Source organism: Apteryx rowi, unplaced genomic scaffold (assembly GCF_003343035.1).
Source record: "Apteryx rowi isolate R43461 unplaced genomic scaffold, aptRow1 scaffold_108, whole genome shotgun sequence".
Taxonomy (NCBI): Eukaryota; Metazoa; Chordata; class Aves; order Apterygiformes; family Apterygidae; genus Apteryx; species Apteryx rowi.
The window spans coordinates 553,067-571,498 of NW_020447286.1; the positions used below are offsets into that span (position 1 = coordinate 553,067).

The window sequence follows — 18,432 nt, forward strand, 5'->3', positions numbered from 1 at the left end:
CACTATAACTCTCCCCTTCCCCCATCTTTCCTAGTTTAAAGCCCTCCTTACCAGGCTGGCCAGCCTGTTGGCAAAGACCCGCGTGCCCCGCCTCGTGAGGTGGATCCCATCTCTCGCCATCAGGAAAACTTAAAATACTCATAATCTTTGTTTATTATTATTATTATTTTAACTTTAACTATATTACAGATCTACTGGCCTGCAGTAAAAGAAAAGGTGGAATTGTGCAAACTAGCTGGGAAAGATGCCCATGTAAGTATAGTATATATTTTTACTTATTGTTTCTGATAATGTTCTACACCTGTATATTTGCTTCTAAATGCACAAAATAGGGTTATTAAGCTATTCTTATTTTTGCATTTATTTTCTTAATGAATGGAGAAAAGATTAATCGAAAAGGGTGCCCCCCCCCACATTTAAAAATCATTGCACCTTCATGCTTTTCTTTAAATGTTAATACTTCAAGAAAAATATTGAATAGGGTAAGCAGCAAAAATGCTTAACAATCAGTATATGTAATAGACACTATTGAGAGAAGACTTTCCTCTGAAATACATCCTGGGAGATGCTCTGGATGAGTTTGATTTGAAAGCCACGGGAGTCTGCATATGACTCTACTGTTGTTATCACAGTCCTTTCCTTCCCATCAGAGTGCTCCTTTTTCTTGGGAACATCCTGAATGTAACTTCATTATAAATCATTAACAAAACAGAGTAGCAGTGCATATTACAAATTAACTTAATTTGTAGCCAGCTGCAGTTGACGTTATGTTAAAACAAAATCTCAGACTCATTAGATTTTCCCTGGAACCACAAATCTTCTTTAAAAGTTTCTGTGTATATGAGGTGCATTCATATATACAATAAAACTCTCACATGTCTTTTGCATGGCACAGATTGCATCATGTATCTAGAGTCCACCCTAAATATAAGCATTTTCCTGCTGTATAATAAAATTAATTTCTTCCTTTTCTTTCCACAAATCCTGTGTTCTCCATCCAGCTTGTCTGTTACCAAGGTGGACTCCAGCTCAAAGCACTCTCTCAGCGCTCTGCCTGAGGGATTTCAACTTTTTATCCTAACTTATTACTACCCTTGTCTTTATAGAAGCCAAGAACCAAACTGCACCTCTCCTGAGCACTGGGAAAATTGTGATACTGGTCTATATGCAGAATTTGTACTGACCTATTCCTATGCTCAAGCAAAAAGGGAAGGAGAATATTTGTATTCTAGAGCCAGGATTGACCTGAGCATCCCCAGGGACTCATGGAAATGCCCGAATAGATGGACCAGTAGGATGTGGTTGGCGCAAAGAGAGCTCGCTCATACCCAAAAATACCCTCTGGAAGTATGTTACAGCTCCCCTCACTTCACCACAGTGATTTCTATCATGTAATCTTTGGTGTTAAAGCTTGCGCAGAACCCTTAACTGGGAGCAAAAGCAGGAGAATTGGAAGTCAGACTAATCCTGCGGCTATCCTACTTCTGAGCAGTTGTTGGCAGGGGATGTTTGTTACGAGCGAGTGAACAGATATCCTCCAAACCGTGTTGTTACCACACAGCTTATCATGCTCATGACTGTGAGCATTATAACTAAAATAAGCTTGCAAGTCTGATGGATGAACTGCCTGGTGGAGAGCCACTGCAAGATTTTAGCCATCACAGCTTTGAACTATTTAGTAAACAGTCGCTGTTACAGTAGTTTTGACTTAAGTACAGGGATACTATGGCTATAACTTTGTACAATGTACAATGTGACAGAAGAATAAGCATGGAAATTAATATTTCTTTCCTTTCTTTTCACTATAGACAGAATGTGCCAATTTTATCAGGGTTCTTCAGCCCTACAACCGAACCCATGTTTATGCCTGTGGCACGGGAGCATTTCACCCTCTCTGTGGATACATTGAACTTGGAACTCACAAAGAGGTAATTTAGTTTCCTCACCGCTCTGACATGTCAAGGAACAACCTTCTTCTTGTTTAGCATTCATCATAGATTTGAAAATACCATGTGAGTGTATAAAAAATGAACTGACAGCAGCTTACATAAATAACAGGGTAAATGGTGGATTTTACAGGTCAGACAAGAACTCGTGCGCTCACATTTGATATGTGCATATCGCTCTTGAACAAAGCACTTTTCTTGGTAAGACTTAATACACAAACTTCTTCAGAATGACACTTTCACATGATTAACTAAGTGAAGAGCACATTTAATCCAGATGTCTTACTTTCTAGTAAGTCACTTCCCCACGTGTTTTCTGCTTACACATGCAGAGTTCAAGATTCATAAGTCTATTTTTATACATATTCCTCTCTCCTCAAAGATGATTTCCTATTACCTAAAGGTAACGCAGAGTTTGTAAATGGATTCTTCAGAGCCTGAGTCAAAGGACAGCATCTCAGTCCTTTGCAAATAGTTTACAACGCTGTTGCTAAGTGAATGTCCTGGCATCCTCCATCACTAGTGGCATATTCCTGAACTGAAATTAGAAGCTGATTGGTCTTCATTTGCTGGAGACACAGAAATCTCTGACCTAAGTGGTAAATGTTTGAAACCAAACCCTCACAGCAGAAAAAAATTTGCTGTTGTGTTATGTATATCAGCCACTTAGTACACAAGTCTCTTTTTAACTCCTATATGTATAACACCTTGGCTATATTTGTAACGTTGGCTGTTTTCTCAGACAGTGTCTGGAAGTGACCTGTCTGGCTGCTTGCCTGCAGTGCAGTCTTTCTATAACATTAGAGCTTCCTTCTCTTCTCCCTGGGTCTAAGTGAAATTCTGGACTATAAGACATGAGGTTCAATGATATGTTATTAAATGCAATACCCTGAAATATGTACGCATTAGAATTATTCTGACATACAGAATCAAGAGCCAAACTTCTTGGGGAAAAAAAAAAAAACAACCCCCCCAACCAAAAAAATAAAAAAACTATTAAAACATATTAAAAACTATTAATGCTTGCCCCGGCTCAGCCCCGTCTGTTCATTCCACGTAATCTGTGAGCTGGTTGACCAAGCCAGAGCAGCTGCCTAAGTTACAGAAATCTGAAGTTGCCTGAAATCTTCATGGTGTTGCTCCTTTCCTAGGAAATCATTAATGCCCTCAGTATTGTTTGGTATCCATTGCATAATTGGGCTTGCAAAGAAATCATCTTGTAGGCTTCTTTGCTTCAGTACCTTGCATATTCCAATTGAAACAACTGAGCTTTGAGATACCACCTTTAACAACCTCATTTGTGAAGGATGTTTTCATCAGACATCATGAAATTATGGATTTGGCCTAATTGTTCAGTCTGGCAGCCAGTCTAGACAAGGGATATTTCTTGACCAGACCTGATCAATCGCCTTGTGAGAGGAGAAGAGAAGACGAATCCCCATATGGTATTCCCTAATCACCTCACTGTCTTCCCAGTCCTGCCTGTCTGGCATTCACCGGTTGCTCAGCAGCAATGGTAAATTTTACAGTGTTCATCACTACTCAAGCCTCTTCTTATGATGCACTTTTTATCTTCTTACTGAATTCACAGCTTTGAATGGCATGAAGGACTTTGCCCCTTCCCTTCTTAGGTCCCAAACACCCTATAGCCACTGTTCCTGCATTGCCTCTACAGAGCAAAGTGACCTTGCAGGGAGGTGCCGGCTCCCCTCTCCTTGCACACACAGTGCTTTGAATTTGATAGGAAGCCGTAAATGTGTCCTGGTTGTGGGAACCGAAGCCATGGTTCCCGTGTGGTAATTCAAAGCACTTTTTCCAGATCCATTCTGTTCATCTTTTTTTTTTTTTTAAATCTCTGGTTACAAGAATGGATGTTTGGTAATTAACAGCCTCTCCAGGAAGCTGAGGGATGCTTGGGAGAGCCAGGGCCTGAGATAGCCTCACTGAGACTGTGAAAGCAGGCAGTGCCCTGGTGACCGCCGAGGCCGGCTGGTGGCTCTGCCCGCCGGTCTGCTGCCCGGTGCCAGCGCTGTGAAACCAGACGAGTCGGTACGGATCAGGTGACTCAAAACACTGTTTTTGCAGCAGTACAAATCCCCTGTGGGATCACGCAATTAGAGGGGATTAAAACCCTGGTCTTGCTATTCCTGAAGTCACTGCCAAAACTTCTCTTGGCTGGCAAGGAAGAGGCTTGGCCCAGCCAGTGCCGTTAGCCACAGTTCTCCGAGGGATATACTCTTCTTTAAAAGCTTTGTCCAGAGTGAAAGCAGGAAGTCAACTTCTGTGGAATGCCTGCTAGCATCCATTAGTTTGTCTGGGTGAAATTTGAAATGTTTAATGTTGATCTGTAAATTTATCGGTCACTTGAATGCTGCTTAACTTGGAGACGGTCTATTTATGTTTGGTACTACAAGGCTCCTCTGAGCAGCTCAGGCTTACACTTTTTCAGAGAAATGAGAATGGGATAGTAACATATTACTGTCAGCAAAAAAATGTTTAGTTTTTAATTTAGTTTTGTACTAATTTAGTTTTGTACTTTGTAATGTGCTCTTAGCCACTTCAGTAGCATGACAATTTGGTTTACCTGATATCCCAAAGGTTTGGGATGGTAACAAGAGTTGTTGTTTGATGATTAAATTCTGCTTCATGCCCTGAAAGATGGTAGAAATGGAATTTATGTTCATAGATTGGAATTGATTTTTTTTTTTCTTTCAAGGAGTTTAATTATTCAATATCCTGGGCTTTTGTCTTCTGAGCCTGGAGAGTTTAGAAGACATCTGAATGAAATAAAAAGGTTTAATCATTTGTAATCGGATGTATACTGATGGTGAATTGAATTAGTGTGCTGTGAAGTTTGGTCCTATGTGGCCATGTTTAGGTATACCTAGCTATCATTTGTACTCTTCAGTCCTCCTACAAGGTGGAGGTATAGAAATAAATATTTAAAGTCACTGTGTCGTTTTTGAAGTATTGGGTTAAATCAGATAGAGGTTTATTTTTCAAGATGTGTGCCTCTACAACAGATGTTAAGCCCACAATGATTTGATTTCTGAACACCAGTAGGATTTTAAATATCACTGTAGAGGTATGGTACATTAACAACACTTCTTTTGGCAATCTCCTTTCCCTAACAACAAAATTCTGAAAGCCTCCATACCTGCAAAGACCTCATTTTACTTTTCTGAATTAATTTGCCTTCAGTAGGACTCACGAAGGGTTTCAGGTTTAAGTATGCAATTAAGAAACTAATGAAAGGAAGAAGTAAAAGTGCCATTTTGGCAATTCAAAACTGTAATAATACTTCAAATCAATGCTTAAAAATGATTGAATTAAAAATATAAGATCCCCCCTTTAAAACACCAGGAATCATTTTTAAATGATTTATTTTCTTTATCTTCCTCTATGCCCTTGTTCTGTGACCCAAGAATTAATCACAATGTGTTTGGGAACTACAACCAAGGATCTATTCTGATATCTCTTATATCACTAGCCTTGTTAAAAATAACAAGAGATATCATATGCTACTCTCATTTAAAAGGGGCTGAACTGTGTCTGCGGTGAACATTATTCAGCAGTCCCTAGAGAAATTTAGGAGCCAGCCAGAATCCCTTCTGGGTCTCCTGTTGCAACATAGTCTATCAGCACTTTCCCAAATAGAAGCCAGTGCCTTTTAAGTACAATCCAGCTTTTAATTTGAATAGAAATGAACAATGCATTTTTTTTTCTGAAAATAATTTTATGTTTCTAAGATTTACTTTTTTCTATAGAATGAGCAGGATACATTAAAGCAAAGACTGAAAACACCCAGATATAAAACAGAGACACAAACTGTAAACATCAATTTTGAGATGACAGCTGCGTGATCTAAAACACCTTCACTTCATATGTTAGCAGGACAGTTTGTCCAAGTGAGTTTTTCTCTGCAGCCACACTGGGGTAATGAATATGTGTTTATTCTCAGGAAACAATATTCAGGCTGGATGCTCAGAGCTTGGAGTCTGGCAGGTTGAAATGTCCTTTCGATCCTCAGCAGCCGTTTGCTTCCGTGATGGCAGGTAAGACCCATCTGAGCCAGGCACTGCTCTCTCACGTGCAATGGCTTCATAGAGAGGCACCAGAGACAGTAGCTCAGCAGATGTCATTGGCAGAGCTCCTCTGGCGTGAGCAATGTTTCAGATGCTGTTTTTGCTGTCTGAGCTAGGGGAGCCTTCAGACACCAAAGAGCTGGAAATGCAGCAACACAAACAGAGACATTTGAGTGGATGTGAAAACGCTGCCAGTTTAGCTTGGAGGCGGTTTCATTCTTACCCAGTTATTTCTCCTTTAAGAAGACTACACACACACACACACACACACACACACACACAGAACCGTGGACGGACAATATTTCAAATGCTTCTGGGCCTCTTTCTGCAATTATCAATATGTTCTGCCCTTTGAAGTCTGCTGACATCCACTATTTCCATAAATACATTTTTGAGGTTTCTATTTACTTGAGTAGCCACTTCTGAGGCTCTAAGTCTCAGAACAAGATAGTGCAATCGGCCTCCTGCGTGTCTTGCAGCACTGTGTGGTCTGACACTCGGTGCCATGGAATGTCAGCTTGACCTCCAGATCTCAAACCACTGTAAGAGCTACTTTTGTCATGGTTTGGTTCATAGCTTTGGACAATTTTCATTTAACTTGTCCATCAAGTGTATGAATACAAGATAAGAGTGAAGCACCATGACGTTTCCATTTACAGCCAAAGAGTGGTGATGACAATGCTTTGAAGTATCGGTCAGTCTGCGTTATAAAAAGAATATGACTAATGTTCAGTCTTTATTCTCAGATAATAGGATAGATGATTTGTGATTCTGACCCAACAGATGGGGCAGGACTTCCTTTATTAAAAACAATAGATTAAAGCTAGTGCTTATTCTTCTCAGGGACCCCTAGTACTATTTAATGACCATGAAGTCTATTTATAAAATGGAATTCTAGAAACTTTAATTATTCTTCTTTTAATGCAATGGAACTCCATGATTTATTATCCTGTTGGCTAATTTCAGTAGCACTCTAGTGCTTTGACTGCTCTGTTAAATCTTGTGAAATGAAGAAGCTGCCATGTTTTAGCTAAGTAAAACATAAACTTCGGTACATAGGAATTTTCAGGCTAGATAAAATTAATGATCAAGCTATTCCAATATCCTTTCTCTGACTGTGCCTGGTGTCGAGTGCTTCAAAATAATGTGCAAGGAGCATTGTAAAGAGTTACAGGCCTGACCAGAGAATGTGTCTTGGCCCATCTTTTGATGATCATTTTATTCCCCAAAATACTAGAAAAGCAGTATAGCTCATGGATCAGATACTGCACTGGGGCTCAGGGGAGCTCAATTCCTGCCCTCTGCCGCAGAGAGACTCCCAGGGCTACTTCTCCCTGCCTCATTTTATCCATCTGCAAAATGGTGATTAAAAATTTCTTATGTCTTTCAGAAAGCACTTTGAAATCATTTATAAATATATGAGCTAAATAGTATTTCATTTTGTTTTCATTCATGTATGCAGGCTAATATACCTGAGTAATTTTCGTTCTTTGTAGAAATGCCTAATCTTTCACTGAATTCTGCAAAGTATTTTGCCCCAAGTAAATTCCACAGATAAATTATATGCTATGTGAAAAGCTAGTCTTTTTGACTGTAAAATCAAGTCACCTGCTCATCATCCATCTTTATTACAAAGTACTGCTCACCAAAACCGTTCTGGAAATAACTGGAACTTGGAATGAGTGATACCAAAAGCAGAGAGAAGTGCTGAAAACTCCCTGTCAGCAGAGACTAAGCAAAGATGGACAATTTCTTTTAGCTATTCAGATTTATCAATCACTGAGTGCCTGTCAGTTAGCAAACACCAATTATCCTGCCCATTCCTCATTATGACAAATACCTTTCAGAATGCGCTATTGTTTCTTCACAAAGGCGACGTGCTGTCTGAAAGATGTGCTTTTCAATATTGTCATGGAAATAATGCATAAGTAATAGCATAATGAGGTGAAAGGAAAACTGGTAGGTCTTTTTCTGGACACATATAATGCTTTGGGCTTGTTTTTTTTGTTTGTTTTTTGTTTTTTTTCCTCCCCTCTGGTCTTATTTTTTAACAAATGCAAATGAAAACACACAACATCTTTATTGAATGGTATTATTCTGCATTCACTCTCAACAAAAGACCTCTCTAACAGATCTTGTGAAATGTTTCCATACAGGGTAGCAACACAACCTGGGGAAGGGAGGGAAAGGGGATTTTGATATATCATGTTGGTTTGTATGTGATTATGGTTTATGAACATGACAATTGTCTTCTTTCTTTTTACAAATTCCAGGGATTTAACATTGTAAGTCATTAAGCAAAAACAAAACTCCTCCATCAAAAAAAAACCAACAACCGATCTTGTTTTGCAGTAAATAGACTTCTTGTAAAATGCACTATGCAGTAAAAAGCATTCACAGTGATTTTTTTATTCATTTATTTTTTTGCTTCTTTTTACAAAAGTAATGAGATACAAAGGAAAAGAGGAAACACTGTGCAATGCTTAAAGTTGTGGAGTTTTACCTTGCTCACAAAGCTAGCAGAAGAATAAATAGTAACTGCAATTGTAGCAAGCACACTGTACTATATTACAAATATAGTTTTCTTGTGAGACAAATTCTGGCTGCCCTAGTCAAGCGAGATGTCTCATTGGTTTTAGTGGAATCGCTCACTATGCTGCAATGATCATGATTTGGGTCGGTAGCCATATTCCTACTACTAACACATTACAGACTTGAGAAGAATTCCCGTAGTGCCTAAATTCCTCTTTGTGAATAAAGTGTTGGACAGAGATTCCTAAATAGGTAATGGGCTAAGCCACTCATTTCCCACAGTGAAGCGTCCATCATGCTCAGCCGGCTTGGGTCCAGGAGCAGCGAAGCCAGCAACAGCGCTGTAAGGCTAGGACAACAGGGCTAGTTTCAATCGGTAGATGGCCATGTCCTTGCCACAGTCCCCCAAGTTTCATGATCAGTAATCATGGGGAAGGTTGCTCAGTTCAGATATACCTTTATGTCCTTGCAATTCCAGCACTCATCAAAGCCTATGGGGATTTATCTACCTTCCTGAGTGCCTAAAGCATTCAGAAATTAGACTTGGTTTCCTTCATTACTTAGGCATATAATTACAAATAGCACCTCTATTTAAATGTAAGTAACCTCATAGAACCCCAAGTCATTAAAATACAAGACAATAACACTTTAAAGCATTAAACTAGTCCATAGGCAAATTAGATATAGGTGTTATTCACAAAACAAAACATAAATTGTTTTAATTTTGTTTACCCTATAGCTGTAGAAAAACTATTTATTTTTCATTTACAGATGAGTATCTTTATGCTGGAACAGCTTCTGATTTCCTTGGCAAAGACACTGCTCTAACACGTTCTCTGGGCCCTTCTCACGATCACCATTACATCAGAACTGACATTTCTGAACATTACTGGCTTACTGGTAAGATCCCAAGCATATGCTGTTGTCATTTTCATTGTACTTGTCTCTCTGAAGTTAATAGCCCCTTTCTTATATAAATATATGTCCAGTAACTATAAATATAGATATTGTATTGTGGTAACCTTGGATTATGTAGGCTTCTTTCTAAAAAGTTCAGTGGGAAAAAAAGCTCTTGAGAAACATTGCAGAGGTGAAAATGCTAATTAAGGAAGGAGTAGGAGAATAAGACCTAATAGTTCTTTCCATCTTTGATCTATACATCTGTATATAGTCTGGTAATTGGGATAATATCATGATTTAAATGCTTCTATTTCCAGTGTTGTTGGAATATTTTTTTAAAACCATTTTTTCCGATCACTTGTTAAAAAATGTTCCCTACAGCTTGTCGAAATGACAGACTAGAAGTTCCATGTTTTTAGGTAGGAGGTCTTTTTTTTTTTTTTCCCCCCCTTTTTAGAAGGGGGGAAAACACCCTTTGTTGCTCTGAGGATCATTTTAAAACCACTAAGGGCACCCTGAAATAGCTTCCCAAGCAAACACGCCTTTTCCTTGCCTGTTAAAAACATTCTGAGCTAGTAAACCCTCTAAAAAACTGGCTGCATTTACACCCAGGCAGTCACAAACCACACACAGAGTAACACGGAAAACTTCACTCACAGGCTAACCCTGCTCAATTAAAGCATCCCCCTTTTAGCCATCAACTGTCTTTAAAGATGTGGCAACACTGGCCCTGATTCAGGATGCCTGTGTGACTATTATGGGCATATTGTAAAGGCAGGGCCTGCTGACCACAGGGGTAAGTTGTCTTCCCAGCAGTCAACTTCTGAAAGGGATAATTTCATCTCTTAACTCTTTGAGACTTCAACAAGAGGATTTTTTTTTCCTACTCTTTCTCTCCTCGCTAAGCTGTTTCCCTACATTTCTGACTAGATGTGACTCCATAAGCTCAGGATTTCTCCTAGTGGGTGGAGAGGAAAGGAAAAAAAAACACTTAAAGTCATTTCCCCTTTCCCAATAAGAGCAGTCCTTCTGAACAAAGGTCCTTCTGATCTGAACAAAAGGTTCTTCTGACTCTGATAACGTACCCCACTTTCACCTCTGATGTTCCTCAGATGAATGCCTCAAAACCTGTCCCTTCTCTCCCGTCTTCTGCCTCCCACTACTACACATCGCAAAAAGCCCTTTATGCAATATAGACCAGAAGCGAGCTGAATGCAATATAGACCAGAATGGGTCCTTCCAACAGGCAGCTCTCTACCCATACAACTAAACAACCATTTTTATCATTGGCTGTTCACTGGTGTTCAAGATGGAAAGATGTTTTGGGGTAGCTGCTTTCCTAAGGGATACTGTAATATCCTAAAAAGAAGGATTTACTGCAGTTTGGAACCAAGGAGCATCTGGTGTTATCATTAGTATAGATCCACCTCGATGTGCATTTCAGAGGTATGAAAGAAGCCTCAGTTCCCAGCCCAAAAGAACTTATAGCTTAAATACCCACTGTTCCAAGCATTTCTTTATGCTATGAATGTTTCCTCATGAGCAGTTTGAGACAAGGGAATATTACAAGAACACAGGATAAACTAAGGGACTGAGGACTGTTTATGTGTTTTAGTTTTGAGGGTTGGGGGGGAAGGGGGTCTGCCTTTTTTCTTTCTTTTCAATCATTTCATTTTTTTATTCTGTTTTTACTTAAAATGTCTGTATTTGTGAAAGTTTCCCAAAGAGAATAATATATTAACATGTCTGGGTTTGAAAAGCAGCTTTAGTGTGTTAGACTGTGGTGTGAAAACTACCCCACATTATGTAAACACTGAAGACTCCATATATTCTTCAGGTTTACCCTCTTTCCATCTATATAAAATCCTACAGCCACACTCTGTCTAAAATTTCACATACATAATCCATGAAGTGTTATACTAAAAGGCATAGGTATAAACTAGGTGCTTCTAATATTTTCAAATGGTCCTTTTAGAGCTGGAAATATTTTGAGTGCAACTCTAAATGATGGGACCATATCTGCAATAAGGAATAGGTTAGCCAATGCATTATTAGTTTATTATGTAACATTATCAATTGCATACACTTTGTGCTTTCAGCAGATTTTGGTGTAAAAAAAATATTTACTTGATTTCAGGTTTAAAACCCCTCTGTCATCTAACCCTCCTGTCCCCTAAATCTACCATCCATTTACCAAGCATGTGTTAGACCTCCAGGAATGGTTGTACATACTTAAGTAATTGTACAATTAGAAATAAATTATTTCCAGGCGTGACTTGTGTTTTACTTAGGATAACCATAAAATGTATAAATATATATTTTTTTTTTCATAAAGCCGAGGAGCTTTTGCTTTAACACATCTTAACATTTTAAGTTTTGTCTTATTCCCTTTCTGGAAACAGGATTGTTCTTTCCTGGAGGAAGGGAGGAAAAGACAAAGCATAAAGGAAAAATGCGTAGGATACCTTCTAGTTCATTGCAGGGCACCTCTGTATTGACTAATTAAGACATGTCTTAATCTCAATGACTGAATAGCAGCTCTACAAAAGAGAAGGGAGGAAGGCAGCTAATCTTTCCCATGACTCACCCAGGCTCATACGCCTGCACACAGTGACACTGAAGACAGAGGCGATGCCGCCTCTGCTCACAAGTCACTTCTCCCACAGACTGAAGAACAAGGCACTAACACAGCACCTGACCGGAGTGCCAGGGCAGGGGACAAAGGCTCTTGGGGACGTCCGCCTCGGTCCGGAAGGCGATCCGCCGACCGCAACTGAGCCCGGCTCGCCTCGGCCAAGCAGAGGGATGCATCCCTTGGTGGGTTACCCAAGCCATGCACACAAGCATGCTCTAAACAGCTGCACATTCCTCCCTCTTTTATAGGAAGCTAAAGTCATCATTAGAGGGAGTGTTTCCACGAATAGAATTAACCTTGTTCGGGTTTTTTTTGGTTGCAGTTTAGTCTTCTTTGCCAGGGATGGATACTTGCAGGCAATGATCGGTCTTTATAGCCTGCACTCTCTGAATGGGTTTCAGTTCGCTTAGCTTTAAAAGGCAAAAGTTAGCATCCTGTCTGAGCTCGGTCATTTCAGTTGTCTCTTTATATAATTTGCACTGCCAGAGCATGACTCACCACACCTATTGCAGTAATCTGTCCTAAAATAGGATTATTCACTGCCACTTTCTTCTTCTCCACTATGTCCTTCCCTGAGAGAGGGAGGACCTAGATGAGTGTAGATTAGAGCTTGACTTCCAGGTGGTTAAAGTTAACCAAAGTGAGTGCTATCCCTTGTATCCTCATGTCCCGTATTTCTGGAAGCTCAGCTACAAAGAGCTGCTGCAGAAAGACTCCAACAGGTTGGGAGTCTTTGTCATTTCTGTATTTTCTGAGATTTGCTGTTCGTGTGTTGTCTTCTCTTTCTGGGCCTGATGAATGTTACTTCTGTGTAGGCCTTCTTAAGGCATGTGCCATTAACCTGCAAATAGTCCTACAAGGGTGTTGTAGCAGCAAACGTGAAAATGTATCACCATCTCAGTGAAGATCGTAGTGAAGGACTAGGTGTAACCACTATTCCTGCTAGGCCACAGGAGCATGTTTAAAAAAAATGGGTAATGACTGAATTTACCGTACCTGCTATTCTCAGAATTTATGATGCCTTTAATCCCCTGCTTGCTTACTTACTATCTAACCATGATATTACTATGAAGGAAAAAGTTTCTGTTGAAATAAGTCAGACTTTTGAAAGGGGAAACAATGTGTGTATGAGAAAACAAACAGTGGCTTAAAATGATCATCATACAGTTTGTTTCCCATGCAAAGAATCAAAAAACCTAATTCGTGATTGATTTTAATTTACTTTTTTTTATAAAGTATGGACAGATTACAAAAGATGAGACATAGATCTCACTTGCAGAACATAATGTGCTTTTCAGATCATGATCTCTTTTATTAAATTGCTTTCAATCTCCTTGTCTTCATATCTTTTAAAGTGTATTTTTGTTTGGATTTAACTTTCAATGTCAGTGTTTTCCATTGTGATTTAAAATCCTTAAATATTTGTGTTCCTTTAATTTGTTAGAGATTCTTCTAAATCTGTTCCAGGAACTGATATTGAGACATTTGTTTTTGTACTTAGCTTGCCAAGTAAAGCAATGAAATTTAAGTAAAAAAAAAAAATCAATATTCAGAGTTTAGTTCTGTGGATGTGGATTTTAAAAAAATCTATATGAAATTCATAAGACTGTTATAGAAGTATTTCACAGGTTTTCCTATTAAATAGTTATTTAACTAACCACATGTTTTAGAAACCATATTGGATGCACGTTAATGTATTTATTCACGCTTAGAGATCTAATCTTCAAAGTAGACTGAAAGGGCCTCAGGAATAATTGAATATTTTCTTTAGGCTCATTTCAAAATCATAACTTAAATTTATAGGGCTTGAAGCCTTCACCATTTCATTTTCCTGCTGACGCCATTCTGTAGGGTCAGAAAGGTTCCAAATGGAAGTAACACTGTGGCTATTTTGACCCATAAATTACCCTTTTCTGGCATTAAGGTGCATATTCAGCACTTAAACCATCCCATTTTGTCTCTTGTCTTAGACTGAAATTATGAATCAAGGACCTTCTTTGCATACTGTAGATTTCTCAAGGTTAATATACAGCAACATGAATATGTATATTAAAAGCAGATAATAGTATTCCCCACAAACCACCAGTGTGCACTGTTTACTCCAACATCTTACATCATCCTCCTTACAGCTTGCTCCTACGGTCTGCCATGTTATGAGGAACAAAGACTGTATTTTATTCCCAAAGGAATGTATTTCAGAGTCAAGGGTCTCTTCGCACTGTATTTGCCGACCCAGTAGCTCTCTTCTGTTTAAAGAAAAACACTATTGATCCAAGGGTTCTCAGAAGAGCTCATCTGTTGTAGCACATCAGGGAATGTCTCGAAAATCACTTCCCCAAATACCTGGTTCACTTGTGCAACGGTGGTGTTGCCTGCTGTGCTGCAGTGCCTCACCCCTGGAATTTGATTTCTGTTTTTATTGCACATGAGAAACGTGGTGAGCAAGTAGAGCAGGACTGCAGATTAGGAGCAGGAGAGCTGAATAAGAAATATGTGTATCCAATGAAGGATATGTATCAAATTTTTGACCCAGTTAGCATCCCTATATGATACAGGTAAAAATATCCAAGCTTCCTTTGAGAGACACCAGAAGTAGTGTAAGTGCTCACCATGTCAAGGCAAGGTATGCCATGGCATTCCTTGAAAAAAGCAGATTTAAATAGCCCAAACAGACCATTATGCTGAGATAGCTAACCTGTTTTGGCGATGCGGGTTAATGTCTCTGCATAGCACGGCACCACGCCATTAAGACATATAGGTCAGTTGTGGACTTTGGTATGCTAAGTCGGGGGTCTCAGCATGATGATGTATTGCATTTTGTAGATACAGTCAGTAAGCTTATTACAGCACAGATATCTAGGAAACTGTTAGCTTGGGAAAGCTGTCATTTATATTTATATATATTTATAATCCGATGGACCAATAAAGATTATTTCATTCATTTGTAAACTCTCTCTACTAAGCAGTAGTGTATTTTTGTACTCATAGCTGTTGTAATGTGTGATTAAATAAATTTAAATTCTACCATGTGATTTTGGAAAACTTAAGCCTGATAATGGTGGCAAGAGAAGTGAGACAGATTTTTGTAGGCAATATTTTGTACTGAAACACACACAGAATGATAGTCAATGCTGCATATTTGTGCAAATGAAAGTAAGGTATATACACAAAAACATCATGCTAAGAGTAAATACTTCAGAATCCATGGTGTTTTTCACTCAGAGTTAATAACGGATTTGCTACTACATGTCTATATAATGTGTTTTTTTTTTTTTTTTTTAATTTCACTGGAGGATGTGATGTGAAAGCAGCTATAGAAGCAGAAATATAGTATCATGTATTAGGACTTTTCTTCTTACTTTTAAAACATATTTTGGGAACTTCCAGGAGCAAAATTCATCGGAACTTTTCCCATCCCGGACACCTATAATCCAGATGATGACAAAATCTACTTCTTTTTCCGAGAAATATCACAAGATAGTGGGACATCTGACAAGACAATCCTTTCCCGAGTTGGGAGGGTTTGCAAGGTGAGGACTCTCTCTTTTATATTATTTATAATAGAAAAACTTGATGTGCTTCTGTGAGAAATCTTTTTTTTCCCCTCTAAATCAGAAAGAAATAATGATACCCAACAGGCCATCCAAGTAATTTTTCAGAGCATTGATAACTAAAGCTGTCTGAAATTTACTTCACTGAAAAATAGACTTGATATTGAATGTGTGTACCACTTTTAGAAAAAGCTAATATAAGTGATAACCTTGCATCTAAATAATAATATGTTGACCTTCAGGTATGCAATAGTGCCAGTTTTTGTTTCATTAGCTTTCAGTGAGGATTCATTTGTTGGTATGTGTATTCAGCATACATCAGTACATCATCTCTGGGCACTGCTGAGAGCTGGGATCATTCATTTGTTTCTGAGCACATCTGATTATTGGTTGAGGTGGGAGGGAGTTAAAAAGTTATGTTTTTTTCCAAGCTACATCCACGCCTTCCTGGAGGTGTCCTCCCCTGAGGTAAAGTGCAGTCCTTGAACAGCTGATCAGCAGGAGCCAGGAACCAGTTCTGATCCAGCATTAAAGGTTTAATTCTATTAGTGCCCGACCTGCTGTAGAAGATTACCCCTTTCCACCTCTCTTTCATTATGTTTGGTATTGCTCCTTATGAAAGATATCTGCCCGTATGGTACGCTTAACCTGGACCTGGATTTTCATGAGCTGCACTCATTGAAGAAGCATTTCTGCCAAGGCCTCTTAAAATGGTAATGCACAGATAAACCAATTACTGTTATATGACAATGGTGACCAGTAAAGAGTCAGCTATTTAGCAGCCTGCTGCTGTTGCTAATATCTTCCTCCAGCTGCAGCAGAAGGGTCTGTCGACTTCTTTGGCAGACTTCTTCTCTCTCCACCCCTATAACCCATAGTGCTGGAGGAGTGGGTCAGTGTGGGTGCTCCTGTCCTGTCCTTCAGCCTTCAGTCAACCCAGGTACCCAGGATTCATTGCCAAAAGTCAGGAAAATGGGGCTTTAAAGTTTAAAGTTCATATTTAACAAAATATAAGCTTTGAGCAAATGTTTATCTCCTGAGATGATCCAGATATCAGTAACTCCATCATAGTAATCACACAATTAGGTAACGCATTTCTGTGATGTTTCATTCAGAGGTCTTCATTAACTTGTATTTTCTGAGCAACATTACTCTGCTGACAGTGAGCATTATCTTCTTAAGAAAAAGACTGAAAATAAAAAAAATAAACAAAAAAGTTGGTGATTTGCCATAAGATGTGTCTAGGAAAAAAATAACCAGAAATAAAATGGACACTCACTGATAAAAACAAACACCAGACACGTGTGTATGGATATGTAAATCTATGAGTCTTCTGCAATCCAAGGAACCCCTAATAATTGAGATTTCAGTGACCACAGACATTTCACACTTCGGTCCTTGACCTAAATGTTAAGAAAACAAAAAAAAAAGACCTCATTCATAAATCAGTTCTCGGGGAGGTTTTTAGCCAGACAAAAGAATGGATAATCTTTAGTTGGGTATTTCTCAGAGGTATGATTAATGGCAGCCTGGAAATGCAAACATATATGATTTGCTGTGACATGGCATTTGCTGATTATGAGAAAGCACTTAATGCATTAGGAAAATTTGGTAGACAACATTTTCAAGCCAAGGCACATGAGAGATTACATTAAACTAAGATATATTAGCAAGAGAACCCCAGCATCCTTTACCTAGAAAAAAAAAAACAGATAAGATGTCATAACAAAAGCAGACGTATTGTAAGGTAATCCTAATGACCAGGCATAATTGTACCTCAGATGAGACTGAATCTGTAGAGTAATCATATTAAGGGCAAAAAAAAGTCTTGAATTTTATTTTTTAATGTTCAGATGAAGAACACAAAAACCCTGAAAATAGCTGAACCTGTTTTATTACACTCATGCATAAAAATCTGTAACACCAGGAATGTATTACTCTGTGTAGCAAAACACACATATGCACACTTGCTTTAATGTGCATTTGTGTGTGTGTGTTTTTGTGCATGGGCGCACAAATACACATAGGGCCAGATGTTCAAGAGTATCCATCACCCTCAAATGGAAAGGAGGGAACTCCCAAAAGAGTTCAGCATCCAAGAACTCTTTTTCTTAAACAGAACAATGGAAACTGATAGGTAAGGTGATTATAATTAGTGCTAGTTTTACACTGTCTTTTTTATTTATTGAGAACTTCCTGAAGGATGCAGACTTCTATTGAAAATTCAGACCCCTGCTTTTTTTTTTTTTTTTGTACATTTGTCTAGATTATCCCCAAGACTCAATATAAATAAAATTATTATGGTTATTCAATATAAATTAATGATATGTAAACACAATCCACTGTTTAGACTAACCCACTAAGGTCCTCTGGATTTGTGGTCTGCTGTGATATATCTACTATACTTAATTCTCTGATATGGAATTGATGTCTATGGTTACAACAATGGATAACATAACAGTTTTTACTCGTGCTCTCTAGTTAATGTGGTCTGTACTGCATAAAGATAAGCCTTTGCCTTCTTTCCATAGCAAGCATAGAATAACAATTTACGGAAGGAGACCAGCAACTTTTGAAATCATTTGCTTGGTGTAAACTCAATTTCTTTCCACTAGAGCTTAATTACTCTCTACCTCAAGGTGCCTCAAGGCTCCTGTACACTAATGTCAGAGACGCATGCTGAAATTAGAATAGGCTTTGTTTTTAGTAAGGAGGTTAGTCAATGCAGCCTATTCTTTGGCTAATTTTTGCTGGCTGAACAATATGCTCTCTCACTGGTCACC

The 18,432-nt window shown here is 38.7% G+C and overlaps 1 protein-coding gene across 6 annotated transcripts in view; it reads left to right on the top strand.

The window, feature by feature from the left end:
• Positions 1 to 18,432, top strand: part of SEMA3D (semaphorin 3D) — a 155,034-nt gene that overhangs the window by 82,400 nt on the left and 54,202 nt on the right. For all 6 annotated transcript variants that reach the window (XM_026071370.1, XM_026071341.1, XM_026071352.1 and 3 more), the window contains 5 exons: positions 190 to 252; positions 1,809 to 1,928; positions 5,908 to 6,001; positions 9,335 to 9,463; positions 15,486 to 15,628. In XM_026071370.1, coding sequence (XP_025927155.1) covers positions 190 to 252; positions 1,809 to 1,928; positions 5,908 to 6,001; positions 9,335 to 9,463; positions 15,486 to 15,628 — 549 coding nt within the window. The remainder of the gene's footprint in view (positions 1 to 189; positions 253 to 1,808; positions 1,929 to 5,907; positions 6,002 to 9,334; positions 9,464 to 15,485; positions 15,629 to 18,432) is intronic.